Source organism: Dama dama, chromosome 19, assembly GCF_033118175.1.
Source record: "Dama dama isolate Ldn47 chromosome 19, ASM3311817v1, whole genome shotgun sequence".
NCBI lineage: Eukaryota > Metazoa > Chordata > Mammalia > Artiodactyla > Cervidae > Dama > Dama dama.
In genome coordinates, this window is record NC_083699.1 from 48,503,279 (window position 1) to 48,517,032 (window position 13,754).

General features: G+C 35.6%; 1 protein-coding gene across 7 annotated transcripts in view; it reads left to right on the top strand.

Annotated features, from left to right (window-relative positions):
* LRCH3 (leucine rich repeats and calponin homology domain containing 3) overlaps window positions 1-13,754 on the top strand; it is a 99,679-nt gene that overhangs the window by 46,078 nt on the left and 39,847 nt on the right. For all 7 annotated transcript variants that reach the window (XR_009696983.1, XM_061166959.1, XM_061166953.1 and 4 more), the window contains exons 6-9: window positions 731-840; window positions 7,863-7,956; window positions 9,160-9,280; window positions 10,773-10,921. Coding sequence is in view for 6 of the 7 variants with exons in the window: in XM_061166959.1 (XP_061022942.1) it covers window positions 731-840; window positions 7,863-7,956; window positions 9,160-9,280; window positions 10,773-10,921 (474 nt within the window). In the remaining variant the exon portion in view is untranslated. The remainder of the gene's footprint in view (window positions 1-730; window positions 841-7,862; window positions 7,957-9,159; window positions 9,281-10,772; window positions 10,922-13,754) is intronic.

The following is a 13,754-nucleotide window of genomic DNA, read 5'->3' on the forward strand; positions in this document are numbered from 1 at the left end:
TTCCACGATCTAAAAAGCTTTTTGTCTTATATTTTTCGCCATAGCTTTCCTTACTGCAGTTGACTCAGCCTTGTACAGGTGTCTATGTGGCAGCTCTTAAAAGTGTTTGAGTGAACGTCATAACTACAGAAAGGCCTCACGTCCCTGAAGAGTTTATATGTTGATTTATAGGACAGAAATAAATAGGTGGCAACAGAACTATATATGACTTTAATATTTAATCATTTCCTGCTTTTCTTTCTTACAGGAAGTAGGATTGAAAACATAATTGTGCATGATTGTTGCATTTCTAAAAACAAAAGTTGCCAGTAGAATCCATGGGGAGCAATGCTTTAAATCTTTGACTGTGCCTAACTAGTCAATATAAGTTTACTTGGTATTCTAACAGTGTTTATAATCATGAATTATGTATATTATGTTACTGAAACTTACTAGTGACTAGAAAACAAAAACCTACATTTGTATCACTTAAACACCTAAGGTAACAAATGATATAATGTGTTATAATGAGTTAATTTTTAATATTACCATACATACTTAATATAAATACCTTCTCTTTCCAATATACATTAAATAAAAAGCTGATTGTGATTTAAAAGGCAGGGGCTCCTTCAGTTAAAAAAAATAAGTAAATTTAAAATTAAAAAAATAAAAGCAGAAGGAAAAAAGGTTCGGGTACACATATATTTCAGCTGAATAATAATTTGTTTCTATATGTTACTTTACTTAGATATGTATAAAAGGCAAAATCCACATATTTAAATACCTGAACATGCAGGCTTGTAAGATTGCTCCAGATCTGCCAGATTATGATAGGAGACCCATGGGTTTTGGCTCCTGGTGAGTATATTGTATTCTTTCATTTATTATTTTCCATCTCACAGAGAATCAAATAAATGGGACCCTTAAATTTGCCTGACAGTTTGTTTGATCAAAGCAAAATAACCTATTTTAACGTTATTTTTCTCAGAATGCTTATATTAAGTAAAAAATTGATTACATAGATGTGACCAAGTATAGTTCTAAGTCAGGGTTTCTTAACCTCAGCACTGTGGATATTTTGAAATAGATAATTATTTGTGGTGAGGAGCTGTCCTGTACACTGGAAGATACTCAACAGCTTCCCTGGCTTCTGTAGCACCTTCCCAATGTGACAAACAAAAGTGTCTCCAGTTATTACCAAGTATCCTGAGAGGTCCTCAGTTGAAAACTGATGGTCTAAGTGACTTTAATACTAACTAACCTTGGCTCTCCTGTTAACTAACTCTGTAGCTTAAGGCAACTCATTCAAACTTTCTGGGCTTCATTTTTCACAAAGGGAGTGAAGGGGTTGGATTTGATGACCATTAATGTCACTTTGGGATCTTATAAGCCTGTGAATCCCTCAGCTGCATACAGCATCAGACTTTTCAAAGGCATTTCCTTGGCATTCCCAACCATTGCAGCAGTCTTAAGTATTCATAAGGTCTTTAAAGGCAAAATAGATATCTCAGTGAAGGTGTAATAATATTAATAAACTTTACTCAAAAGAACCCTTTAGGCATTCTCTTAGAACTTGTCACATTTTACGTAAAAGCACAGTCCTGACCTTCTCAGTGTCCTAATTTAAAACAGATTAACAAACTTCTATTCTGTTAGAGTTTCTAAAAGCAAACATATTAAAAATACAAAAATAATTCAGAGGAAAAAATAAAACCATAAAAAGCAGATGCATATTAACAAAATTAAAATTAGTGATAAATTCTGAAAGGGAGAAAGATTCCAAGTGAAAGAGACATAAGGGGGCTTTAAGGGTATTCATGTCTCACCATACCTCAAAAGCTATGTCAGTTATAGCTATTCTTTTATATGGTATTTCATAATTTTAATAAGGTTTTTAAAAACAATGAAGCTCTAGAAACATAGCAGTTTGACATCACCAGGCATATATGTAAAGTACCCTTCATATTTTAATAATATTTTAAGTTATTACTATATTTTAGCACTGTACAGTAATTGGTGGTACTTAAGAAAATGCTAAGATTTATCTTCCCAGTAAAGGGAAATACATATTATAATTTAAATTTTTTAAACTATATTTTTAGCTTTCTCTGCCTAAAGTCATCAGAAACAGCTTTGTAATGATATTTGGAGTTTTTTGGTCTGGCTGTTAGACTGCAGATTTGTATAGACCGAAGGACATTGGGAACACCAGCTTTAATCTAGTTGTTTTGATTTAGTATACTTACACAAGTACAGGGAGAAATGATGCATATGCATAAAAGATTCCTACCAGAACATCCTCAGCACTAGCACTTTTGACTCTGAGAGGACTAAAAGCAGGTATGTGGTATTAAGGAAGACAAAAAAGGTTTCGAAAAGATGGTGGGGGTGGGGGATTAGGTCTTACAGTGTGCTGATCTAGGTCTCTCTTAGAGGAAGAATTTTGGCAGTGGGGAAGATATGAGGAAAGCCAGACCACTAATACCAAGAATTTTTTAATTTTCTCCGTTATTTCCTTTTCATTTCTTTTTCCTCTTACCTCACTTCATTGCTTATAATATGGAACTCTTATTATCTCTAGAAGAAAGTTTCATTTTTCCTATTTAAATATTTCTAAAAGTTTCTATTCCTGTACTGTTAAAAAAAAATGTACAACAACAAAAAAAGTAGCTTTTAGAGGACTTTGCTGGTAGTCCAGGAGTTAGGACTCAGCTCTTCCACTGCTAGGGTTTGGGTTTGATCCCCCTTCTGGAAACCAAGATCCCACATGCCATGAGGTGTGGGCAAAAAAGTAAATAGTACTAATCTTTTTTTTTTTTTTTCAAGTTGTTTTTATTTTATATGTACACTAATTTATTTTCTCCCTTGGAGTTAGTAACCATTGCAAAGGAAAAGTTTTCCTCTCCTGAAGTAGCAGAGTAGGAATATTAAACTGCTGCTGTTGCCTTGAGGTCTGTGTGTGAGAAGATGAATAGTGATTACTGGGTGTGTGTATGTGTAATGATTACAGGGCATACCTGAAGAAACCAAGGAGGAAACATCATTACCTGTTTGAGTAGTGAGCTTTGATTGAGGGCCACAGTGCTAGTTACAGAATCTTTTTCTCTCTGGTTCTGTCCTTAGTTTTGAGGACTAAGAAGTCTTTACCTAATTTCTTTGAATATTGCAGTCTTCATTATTTTCCTTTTAAAAAACAGACATAAAAAATTCATGGGAAGAGATTTGTTTGCTAGGAGATATAAGAAGACTTGAATCAATAGAGAAACTCTTCCTAAATGGGAAGTCTAGATAGCATGAACATATCATGTTTCTCAAAGGAATTAGTAATTACAGATCTAATATATTCCAATCCCTATATAATCCCTAATTATGCTCAATAGATTATCCTCTGCATTTTCTATTTTTCCAGAGTTCTGTTACTGTATTTGTGATTATTTCAGAATATCCTATAAGTTTATATATATATCAGTATATATGTTGTGTGTGTGTGTATATATATATATATGTATATAAAAGAAAAATATTTCCTTCAGCTCCTCTTGCACCAACAAATGACACATTGTACTTTCATGTCCTTTCTTACTAAGGTACAGATTAATAAGATTGCATTGTAGTTAGCAGTGCATTTATTCAGAATGCAGTCACGGAGTTAAATGGCCTTGGTTCTAGCTCTGAATCTCTGTACTGTTGGGCAGTTTTCTATTTATTTTTGGCTGCGACGGGTCTTTGTTGCTGCATGTGGACAGGGCTACTCTGTAGTTGTGATGTTCGGGCTTCTCATTGCAGTGACTTCTTTTGTGGATCACAGGCTCCAGGCGCATGGGCTCAATAGTTGCAACTTGTGGGCTCTGGAGCATGAACTCAGTAGTTTGGAACATAGGCTTAGTTGCCTCAAGGCATGAGGAATCTTCCCAAACCAGGGATCGAACCCATGTCCCCTGCATTGGCAGGCAGATTCTTAACCACTGAGCCACACAGGATCTTCACTGCATCATGTGGGCTCAATAGTTGTGACCTTTGGGCTTAGTTGCTCCAAGACGTGGGATCTTAGATCCCTGACCAGGAATTGAACCTTAACCCCTGCGTTGCAAGGTGGATTCTTAACCAGTGAACCACCAAGCAAGTCCCTCAAATGCATTGCTCTTTCCTTGTACCTTAAGTTCTGATTCATTGTGACTGCATGACATAGTAACTTTTTTAAAGTTGCATACACAAATTGTAAGAATACATGAAATACAAAATTGAATATCAGAAGAACACTCCATGTTTTAAATTTGTACCATTGAAAGTTGTTTTTCAACCTAGGCCATTTTATTAAATAAAACGCTAACAGACCAATTTTTAACCTAGGTTTTGTCATGTTTTAGGCTTCAAATTAAGCTAACTTTTTAAAACTATGTTCAAGAACAAGCAAAAACTAAAGCTTTTATAGCTTTAGAAGAAAATGTAGAAGAATATCTTTGTGACTTGGGGAATGCAAGGATTTCTGAGGACACAGAAAGCAATAACCATTAAAAAAGAAATGATAAGCTCAATTTAATGAAACTTAAAGCCATCTATTTATGAAAAGAAACTGTTTAGAAAATAGGCAAACCACAGACTGAGGGAAATGATTTGCAAAATACATATAAAACAATAGACTTACATCCAGACTGTATAAAGAATGTGCCAGTCGTGTCTGACTCTTTGCAAGCCCATGGGCTGTAGCCTACCAGGCTCATCTGTCCATGGTGATTCTCCAGGCAAGAATACTGGAGTGGGTTGCCATGCCCTCCTCCAGGGGATCTTCCCAACCCACGGATCGAACCAGGGTCTCCTGCATTGCAGGCGGATTCTTTACCAGCTGAGCTACCAGGGATGCCTGCAACTTAATGTTAAAAAGACAAACAACCCAACTGAAAACTGGACAAAAGGCTTGAATAAACTTTACAAAGAAAGATACATAATTGATCAGTAAGCACACAGAAAAGTGCTTAACATCATTAATCATCATTGAAATGCAAATTAAGTCACAATGAGCTATCAGTGCATATCCACAGGAATAAAATTAAGACTGACAACACCAGACGGAAGGATGTGGAGCAACCAGTGCTCTCATGTTGCTTATGTAATGTAATTTGAGTTGTAAAAAAGTAAAATCAGAACATCCATTTTGGAAAGTTAGTTTGGCCTATTTTTTTTTTTTTTTTTAGTAAGTAAATTATAAATATTTATTTTGTTATAACTATAAGACAGTGAATGTGGTCAAATCATAGCAAAGAAAGTGTAAAACTTAAAATAGTTTTGTTGGAGTCATGGAATTTTAGTTATATTTGTTTTTGCTTTTTAAATTTTCTTGAAAATTATTTACTGGGTTTCTATAAAATTCACTTTCCACCATTTTGAAAAAACTTCTCCCAATCATGGAAAACTTTAAAAAAAAAAGGGGGGGGGTGATATTTTCTCATGTTCCCAGCACATAGGAACTATTACTTTTGACTTTTCAGTGTACAGATGACTAATTTTTCTGTGTACAAGATTTGGTATGTATGTCTTCAATGCATATATAAAATCTATGAACATCATCACTATAAATGTCTTTCTTAAGTATCTTGAGTCAGGGATCAGTCCAGATTCATTGGAGTCGAAGCTAACACAACTGAGGAGTGCCTCTTTTGGAGGAAAAATGAAAAATTGCCAAGATAAAATTAGGTATTACCCCATGGACTGTAGCCTGCCAGGCTCCTCCCTTCATGGGATTTCTCAGGCAAGAATACTGGAGTGGGTTGCCATTTCCTTCTCCATGGCCTATTTTTTTAACAACTTTATTGAGATAAAATTTACCCATTTTAAGTGTCCAATTTGGTGAGTTTTGGTAAATGGATACAGTCACAAAACTACCAACACAATCAAGATACTTATTTTCTTTTAATCACCCTCAGCCCCAGGCAGTCACTAGTCAGCTCTCTGTCATTTGCCTTTTCTAGAATTTCATAGAAATGAAATCAAATATCATATGGCGTTTTGTCTGTGGCTTTTACTTAGCAAGCTGTTTTCAAGATTATGGATGTTGTATTTTTAAATAGGCCAAAGATTTGAACATACATTTCATAAAAGAAGATAAATAAATAGCCAATAAGCACATTAAAATATTAAATATCACTAGTCGTCAGAGAAATACAAATTAACATCACACTTTACACCCATCAGAATAATAACTAAAATTAATGACTGGCAGTACAGTGTTGGCAACTGGAACTCCAGTATATTGTTGTTGGGAATTTAAAATGATTCAGCTACTTTTGAAAACAGATTGGCATTTTTTTGTTTTTAAGTTAAACCTGCACTTACCATATAAATTCATTCATTCAAGATGAATTCACTGACATGACAAGAATTTCACTGACATGATGCCAAGTAGAAAAAGAGTACATACTCCATTTTTGTGCATTCTAGAATAAGCAGAACTGTTGGAGGAAGGGGGACCCCTTCCGGGGCCAAAACTGGGCTCTTGTCTAACACTCAGAAATGAATTGTCTGAGGAGACACATGTGCTGACAAAGCAAGAGATTTTATTGGAAAGGGCACCCAGGTGGAGAGCAGGAGGATAAGGGAACCCAGGAGAACTGCTCTGCCGCATAGCTCGCAGTCTCAGGGTTTTATGGGGATGGGATTAGTTTCCGGGTGGTCTTTGGCCAGTCATTCTAATTCAGAGTCTTTCCTGGTGGCCCACACATCGCTCAGCCAAGATGGATGCTGGCGAGAGGGATTCTGGGAAGTGGACGGACTCTCGGTGTCTCCTTTCGACCTTTCCCAAACTCTTCCGGTTGGTGGTGGCTTATTAGTTCTGTATTCCTTATCAAGATCTCCTGTCATAAAACAACTCTTGCAAATGGTCACTATGGTGCCTGGCCAGGGTGGGCGGTTTCAGTGTGCTTCCCCTAACAGAACAAATTACCCCAGACTTACAGGTTTGAACAACACAAATTAATCATTTTATGGTATAGGTCAGAAATCTAAATTTTGGTCTCATTGAGCTAGAATTAAGATGCTGTTGGTGCTCCATTCTTTTCTGTAGGCTCTGAGTAGACTGTGTTTCCTTGCCTTTTTCAACTTCTAGAGGTTGTGTGCTTTCCTTGGTTCTTGTCCCTTCCTTTGTCTTTAAGCCAGCATTGTATCCTCCTCTTCTTTTTCCCTCTTTCACGTTCAAGAAACCTTGTGATTACATTGAGCCCATTCATACAATTCAGGATAATCTCCTTATTTTAAAGTACTCTTACTAGCATCCTGCCTTTTATCTCCAACCTTAATTCCTGTTTACAATGTAAAGTAACATATTTACAGGTTTCAGGGATTATATCTTTACATCTTTGAGAACAATTATTTGGCCTTCTATACTAATTTAAAGTTAAAAAAATTTGAATGGTAGTTGCTTCTTAGTTGATGAGGTGAGGAAAGTTGACTGGGAAGGGATGTGTGCTAATTTTCTGGTGAAGTAGAAATGTCCTATATCATGATAGGGGTATATGTTACAAAGATGCATTCATTTGTCAAAGGTTTGTGTATTTCAGTGTGTATAAATTTTACCTTAAGAAAGAGAGTGCTATTAAAAACAATAATGGAGAGGTACGTTGGGAAGGGCTAGAGGAATAGATGAAGTAAGAGTGTTGATATTTTTGAAGGTGGATAATGAGGACATGAAAGTTCATTATTCTCTTCTACCTGATTTCTTTGAATTTGGAACTTTTCAAACTAAAAAGTTAAAGGAGTACTCACTTCATTCTAAGCAATTAAGTCCCTAAATGCCATGAAAATATTTATTACTAAAATTGCATCTATTTCAAATGTTAATTTTTAAAGTATCAAACTTCACAATAAGAACTAAAGTTTCTTTTCGGCAGCCATGAAGAACTGTACTCAGGTCGTCCCTATGGAGCACTTGACTCAGGTTTTAACAGTGTGGACAGTGGTGATAAGAGATGGTCAGGGAATGAAGTAAGTATTTATTGTACATGCTGCAACTTCTGATTAAGAGGAAGTAAAATGATGAAAATGGAAAGTGTCTTAATTGGACTCAATTTCTTGTTATGTAAAATATAGAAAAGCCAGATGAGGGGTAAAACTCCCACATAGTCCTGTCACTCAGAAATGGTATTATGTTTCTTCATCGTCTTTTTAGCATATTGTGTTTTACATGTTTGTTATCTCATTGTCTCATATAAATCATTTTATATCCTGAAAGATCTGAATGGGAACTGAGCCAGTTACATGGGAAACCTAAAATTTGAGTGCCTGGGTAATCTTGAGCAGAGATGGATAGAAGATCTGCTAGGTGAGAAAATAGAACTATAGGCTGATGGGTAATAAGATAAGAACCTAATGAAGTTATCTACATGCTCAAGATAAATAAGTAACTTTCTCAGCTAATTATATCATTTTTCTCTTTTGTTCTAATTATTAGTATTATGTTTTCTCTCTTTTTAAATTACTAAAGTAAAATACTTTAGCTATAAATTAGGTTAAATAATAAAAAGATTTTGTTAGCAAGACTGGTAGTATACCATTTTTAACATTGTTTTATTTGGAGTCTAAAGCAAATTAGTTTTAGAATACAGCCCATTTGTCATTTGAAATTGCTTGGCTATTTGTGTGTGGTTGGGTGTGTACATGATTGTGGCAATATCAAAAAAGATACTTTTTTTTTGGCTGTACTGGGTCTGTGTTGCTACCCTCAGGGTTTCTCTAGTTACATCAAACGGGGCCTACTCTCTAGGTGTGGTGTGCAGGCTTCTCATTGCAGTGGCTTCCCTTCTTGCTGGAGCACAGGTTTAAGGCCCATGGGCTTCTGTAGTTGTGGCTCCCAGGCTCTAGAGCACAAGGTCAGTAGTTGTGGCACACGGGCTTAGTTGCTTCACAGCGTGTGGGATCTTCCCAGATCAGAAATTGAGCTGGTGTCCCCTGCATTGCAAGACGGATTCATAACCATTAAACCACCAGGGAAGCCCCATTTTAACCATTTTTAAGTGTGCATTTCAGTGGCGTTAAGTACATTCATATTGTTGAATAATATGTGCATCTTTCTAGATGCATCTCTGGAATTATTTTGCTCTTTTTTAAAAAATATAAATTCTGAGTTTATGCTATAAATACCTTGTCTAAAGTTTGAAGTGATTTTAGTGTTTCTACTATTTTTTTAAGCCTACAGATGAATTTTCAGATCTGCCTCTTCGAGTAGCAGAAATTACTAAAGAACAAAGACTACGAAGAGAAAGCCAATACCAGGAGAATCACAGCAGTTTAGTAGTAACAAATGGTGGAGGTAAACATGATTCCTGACAACATCCAAAATCTTTTTTATCTCTGACTTTTTAAATGGCCTTTTCACATCCATTCCTTTTATTTATATATCTGTAACTTCTTCCATTCTTTTTTTAGAGACCTCCCTCCTCTTCTCATGTGATTAGAAAAAAAAATGTTTTCTATTAGGATTAAATTTCAATTTCTCTATGTTTTCAGACTTGTAATTAAAATATAATGTTTTTCTCTTAATTTTATTTTGGGAGAGAACTTTACTAAGGACAGTTTATCTGGAATAGACATTTGCTAATCTTTTCTTTTTTTTTGGCTGTGCTGAGTGTTGGTTACTGCGTGGGCTTTTTCTCTAGTTGCAGTGATCATACACTGCATTTTACACTGCAGTCTCCAGCTGCAGTGTGTGGGCTTCTTGTTGCACTGGCCTCTCCTATAGCGGAGTGTGGGCTCTAGGATGCTCAGACTTCAATAGTTGCAGCAAACGGGCTGGTAGTTGTGGCTCCGGGACTGTAGAGTACAGGCTCAATAGTTCTGGTGCACAGGCTTAGTTGCTCCACGGCATGTGGGAAATTCCTGGATCAGGGATCAAACTGGTGTCTCCTGCATTGACAGGCAGATTCTTTACCACTGAGCCATAGGGGAAGCCTGATCTTTGCTAATCTTGATTTAACCATGGTCTTCTTAGACGTATTCTCCTTTTTAAAGATTCTCTTTGTGATCATTGTGTGACCTCTTTTAGAAATTCAGTGTATTCTTGATGTCTGCCTTGTCTTTCATCTGAAATTGTGCTCTTCAAGGGCATCTGAATCTTATTTATGTGCTTCTCACCCCAGAGCATTTTGAGAAGCAAAAATTCCTCAAATGATTCCCTTCCATCCACAAACTGCTGCAACATACCTGCAATACTGACCTGTAAAAAATAGTTTTCTAAATAGGAAAATCTTTTTTTCTAGTAATGGACAGCAGTTACAATAATGGGAACAGTCATCAGTATCTATTTTTTTATCACCAAGTCTTTGCTCCTGTCTTTTCACTTTTATTTAGAGTTGATTGCGTTAGGTTTTCTGCCTAATTCTTCAAAGAGATATGATTAAGCCCCAAACCTAAAACATCCAAAAAAATGAAACAAAACCTAAAAGAAGATATACCCTTCAACATTAAAAAATTATTCTTTCTCTTTTTGTCTCACAGAGTCAAACTTGTTTAAAATAGTCAAGAGCTAGCCAAAGAAAAAAGAAATACTAGAGGTCTAAAGTCTACTAATTAGTACCAATTACTGCATTCTTTATAGTGAATCAAGACTAGGGCTTTTCTTTAGCCTGTTCTTGTGAGTGACCATGGACTAAATGATAAAGGCTTATGTAATTTAAACTTATTCTTCCCACTTTCAGAATAGAAAACATTAAGGAAAAGGAAAGAATGCAATTTAATGTTTTTTGTTGGCTGTCTAACTTGAATTTTTTTTTTGATGTGTGTGTGTGTTTGTGTCATGTGGACAGTGGAACATGATCTGGATCAGATTGACTACATTGACAGCTGTACTGCGGAGGAAGACGAGGACGAGGTGAGACCACACAAGGGCCTGGACTCGGACAGCCTCAGTTCGCAGTTTATGGCGTATATTGAACAACGGCGAATCTCTCATGAGGTAGTATACACATTTAAACCTAAATTTGTTGCCATCCCCTAGTAAACACAATTTATGATAGTCTAAATTTCTGTCATATCAGTAATTTGTTGGTTTAGGCTCAATTATTTGTTTTATTATCTTTAGTTCCAATTTTTTTACTTTTTCAAACTGTTTTTAAAATCAGACAGTAGTCTTAAGTAAAGTTGAGATTTATTTTTCAAACAAAAAGACAGATTTCAGAATTTTAAAGAAGAGAAATCCTAAGAAAATGCAAAGGAATATGATGCTTTTTATTGTCATTCTTAATGCTTTTTTATTAACTGATAAATCATAGTTTGGTCAGTAATTAAGAATTGAACCAACAGCAGATTTTTGGAGCAACATACTAACTCAACCATAGAATTTTATGATGAGCTTAATTATATTGGTGCTTTTATGCTAAGTCACACAGAATATAAATTGTTTGCCATTAAAATTCCTGGGTGTCTGTTATAGTGGAGCATTGAGTTGCCTTAGAAAACAAATGAGCATTCAGCCCACTTCGAAGTCTCTGCCAGTTCCCCAAGGGTCTCAAGTAGAAATAGCATTCTTCAGTGTATCTAGTCAGCATAATAAAATGGCTCCACTTCAGTGTGTGTGATGTTAATGTCTGGAATTGGTCCCAGACTCTGAGCAGGGAGTATTTGAGAAACACTTGGGGCCTTTTTGAAGAATGATGTATTTAGTCTTTTAGAAATAGCGAATAGTCACTTCAAGTGGGACATGTTATAGAGTGTTATTATCATTCTTTAAAAAAAAAAAAAAAAGCTTGGTTTTCCTATCTGAAGACTTTTGAACACAGTATTTTTTGTTGGTTCAAAAGACACTCTTGTATTTAAAGTTTGATAAATACGTTATTCCTCCCATCCCATATTTGAGGGGAATACATTCCAAGAGCACCAGTGGATGGATGGTACTGAGCTCTATATATACTGTTCTTTCCTATATATACACACCTATGATAAAGTTTAATTTATAAATCAGGCACAGTAAGAGATTAAGAATAATAACTAATAAATATTTGCAACAGTATACTGTAACAAAAATTATGTGAATTTGGATGTGTGCACACTCACACTCTCTTCATTATCTCACTGCACAAATTTAATGCCTTTCCCATCTTAACTAAGCATTCATGTACACACACTGTGGGTGTGTAACATTTGCAGTTTGAAGTGCAGTAGCAAAACTAGCATGAATGTCTCTTTCCTTCTTCACAACCTCACAGATGGAAGCTTTGTTCTTACTGTAGATCTTACCTTAGAATACAATTTTTTTCTTTCCTTATTAATTCAAGAACTTTCACCTTTTCACTTCATCGAAGCATTTTACACCTTCTCAGGCATATCTGAATTACCACCATTACTACTTTTGTACTTGGGGCCATTATTAATAAAATAGGATTACTTGTACACAAGCACTGCTGTACTGTGACAATCTGATAATTGAGAGAAACTTAACTGAGCCAGCTACTAACTGACTAACGGGCAGGATACCCTGGTGAAAGGGATGATTCATAACCCAGGTGGGATGGAGTGGGACAGCTTGTGATTTACCACACTGCTTAGAACAGCATTCAGTATAAAACTTACAAATTGTTTGTTTCTGAAATTTTCCATATAATATTTTTGGACTATGGTTGACTATGGGTGACTGACATCTCAAAAGATGAAACCATCCGATAACATCCATTGCTATGAATCAAAGTCCTGCAGCCTACAGATAGCAATGTGTACAGGTGATTAATGAAACTACTTGTGGTTCAGACTATAAGCATTTCTGCTAGAGCAAAGGGCATCTAGTTGGCAATAAAATTTAAGTTAACAACGCCCGCATTATAATCTTAAAGGGAATCCTTTTTCTTTTCTTGTAGTCTTTCTCTTTGACTATTTTATGGTTAATTATCCTGTGTAGATGAGCTATTTCTAGTAAAAGTGAAAATACCTGTTATACTGCTGGTGAAAAATTGTAATATCATTTCTTTAAACCATTATATTGGCTAATTTGTAATCTGTTTTTTTATTCCATCTACCTATTATGTATAGTAGTCTTTATGATTCTGTCATAAGGCTTTTTAGGACTTCTGTGTCATAAGGCTTTTGAAGCTTGGCATATATAAAAGTCTGCCTGCAGTGCGGGAGACCTGGGTTCAATTCCTGGGTCAGGAAGATGCCCTGGAGAAGGAAATGGCAATCCACTCCAGTATTCTTGCCTGGAAAATCCCATGGACAGAGGAGCCTGGCGGCCTACAGTCCATGGGGTCGCAAGAGTTGGACACGACTTAGTGACTAAACCACCACCCATATATAAAAATAAAATGAAGCAGTATTATTTTAAGTGGTTTAATAACCAGTGAAGAAATTTTTTTTTATATTCTTGGATACTGCCTAAAAATGGGTTGTTAAAAACTATTTGAGATTTTAAACGCTCTGCTATTGTTTAAGTTTTATCATAATACCTGTCACATGCATAGAAATATTATTTTAAAATGGGGTATGGCTTATAGACTGTAACATATTTACTTTTTTAATTAAACTAATGTTGTATTCATTTTTGTCACGAAAATTTCATGTACCTCTTGCAGTAATTTTAGGTAATCACAGTATTGTAAAACCTGGGTGATAAGTCGCTGATGGTAGCATACTAAGAGAGATTTCTGTTTACTTTTAAAAAGTCAAATTCACTAAAATTAGAATAAATATTCTCTCATCCAGATTCTAGAATTGTGTCTCATTTAGTATGATCCTTACGCCCACACTTTACAGGAATCAGCTTTAGCCCTTTGGAGTAATTCACCTAAGATTTTCTAGTT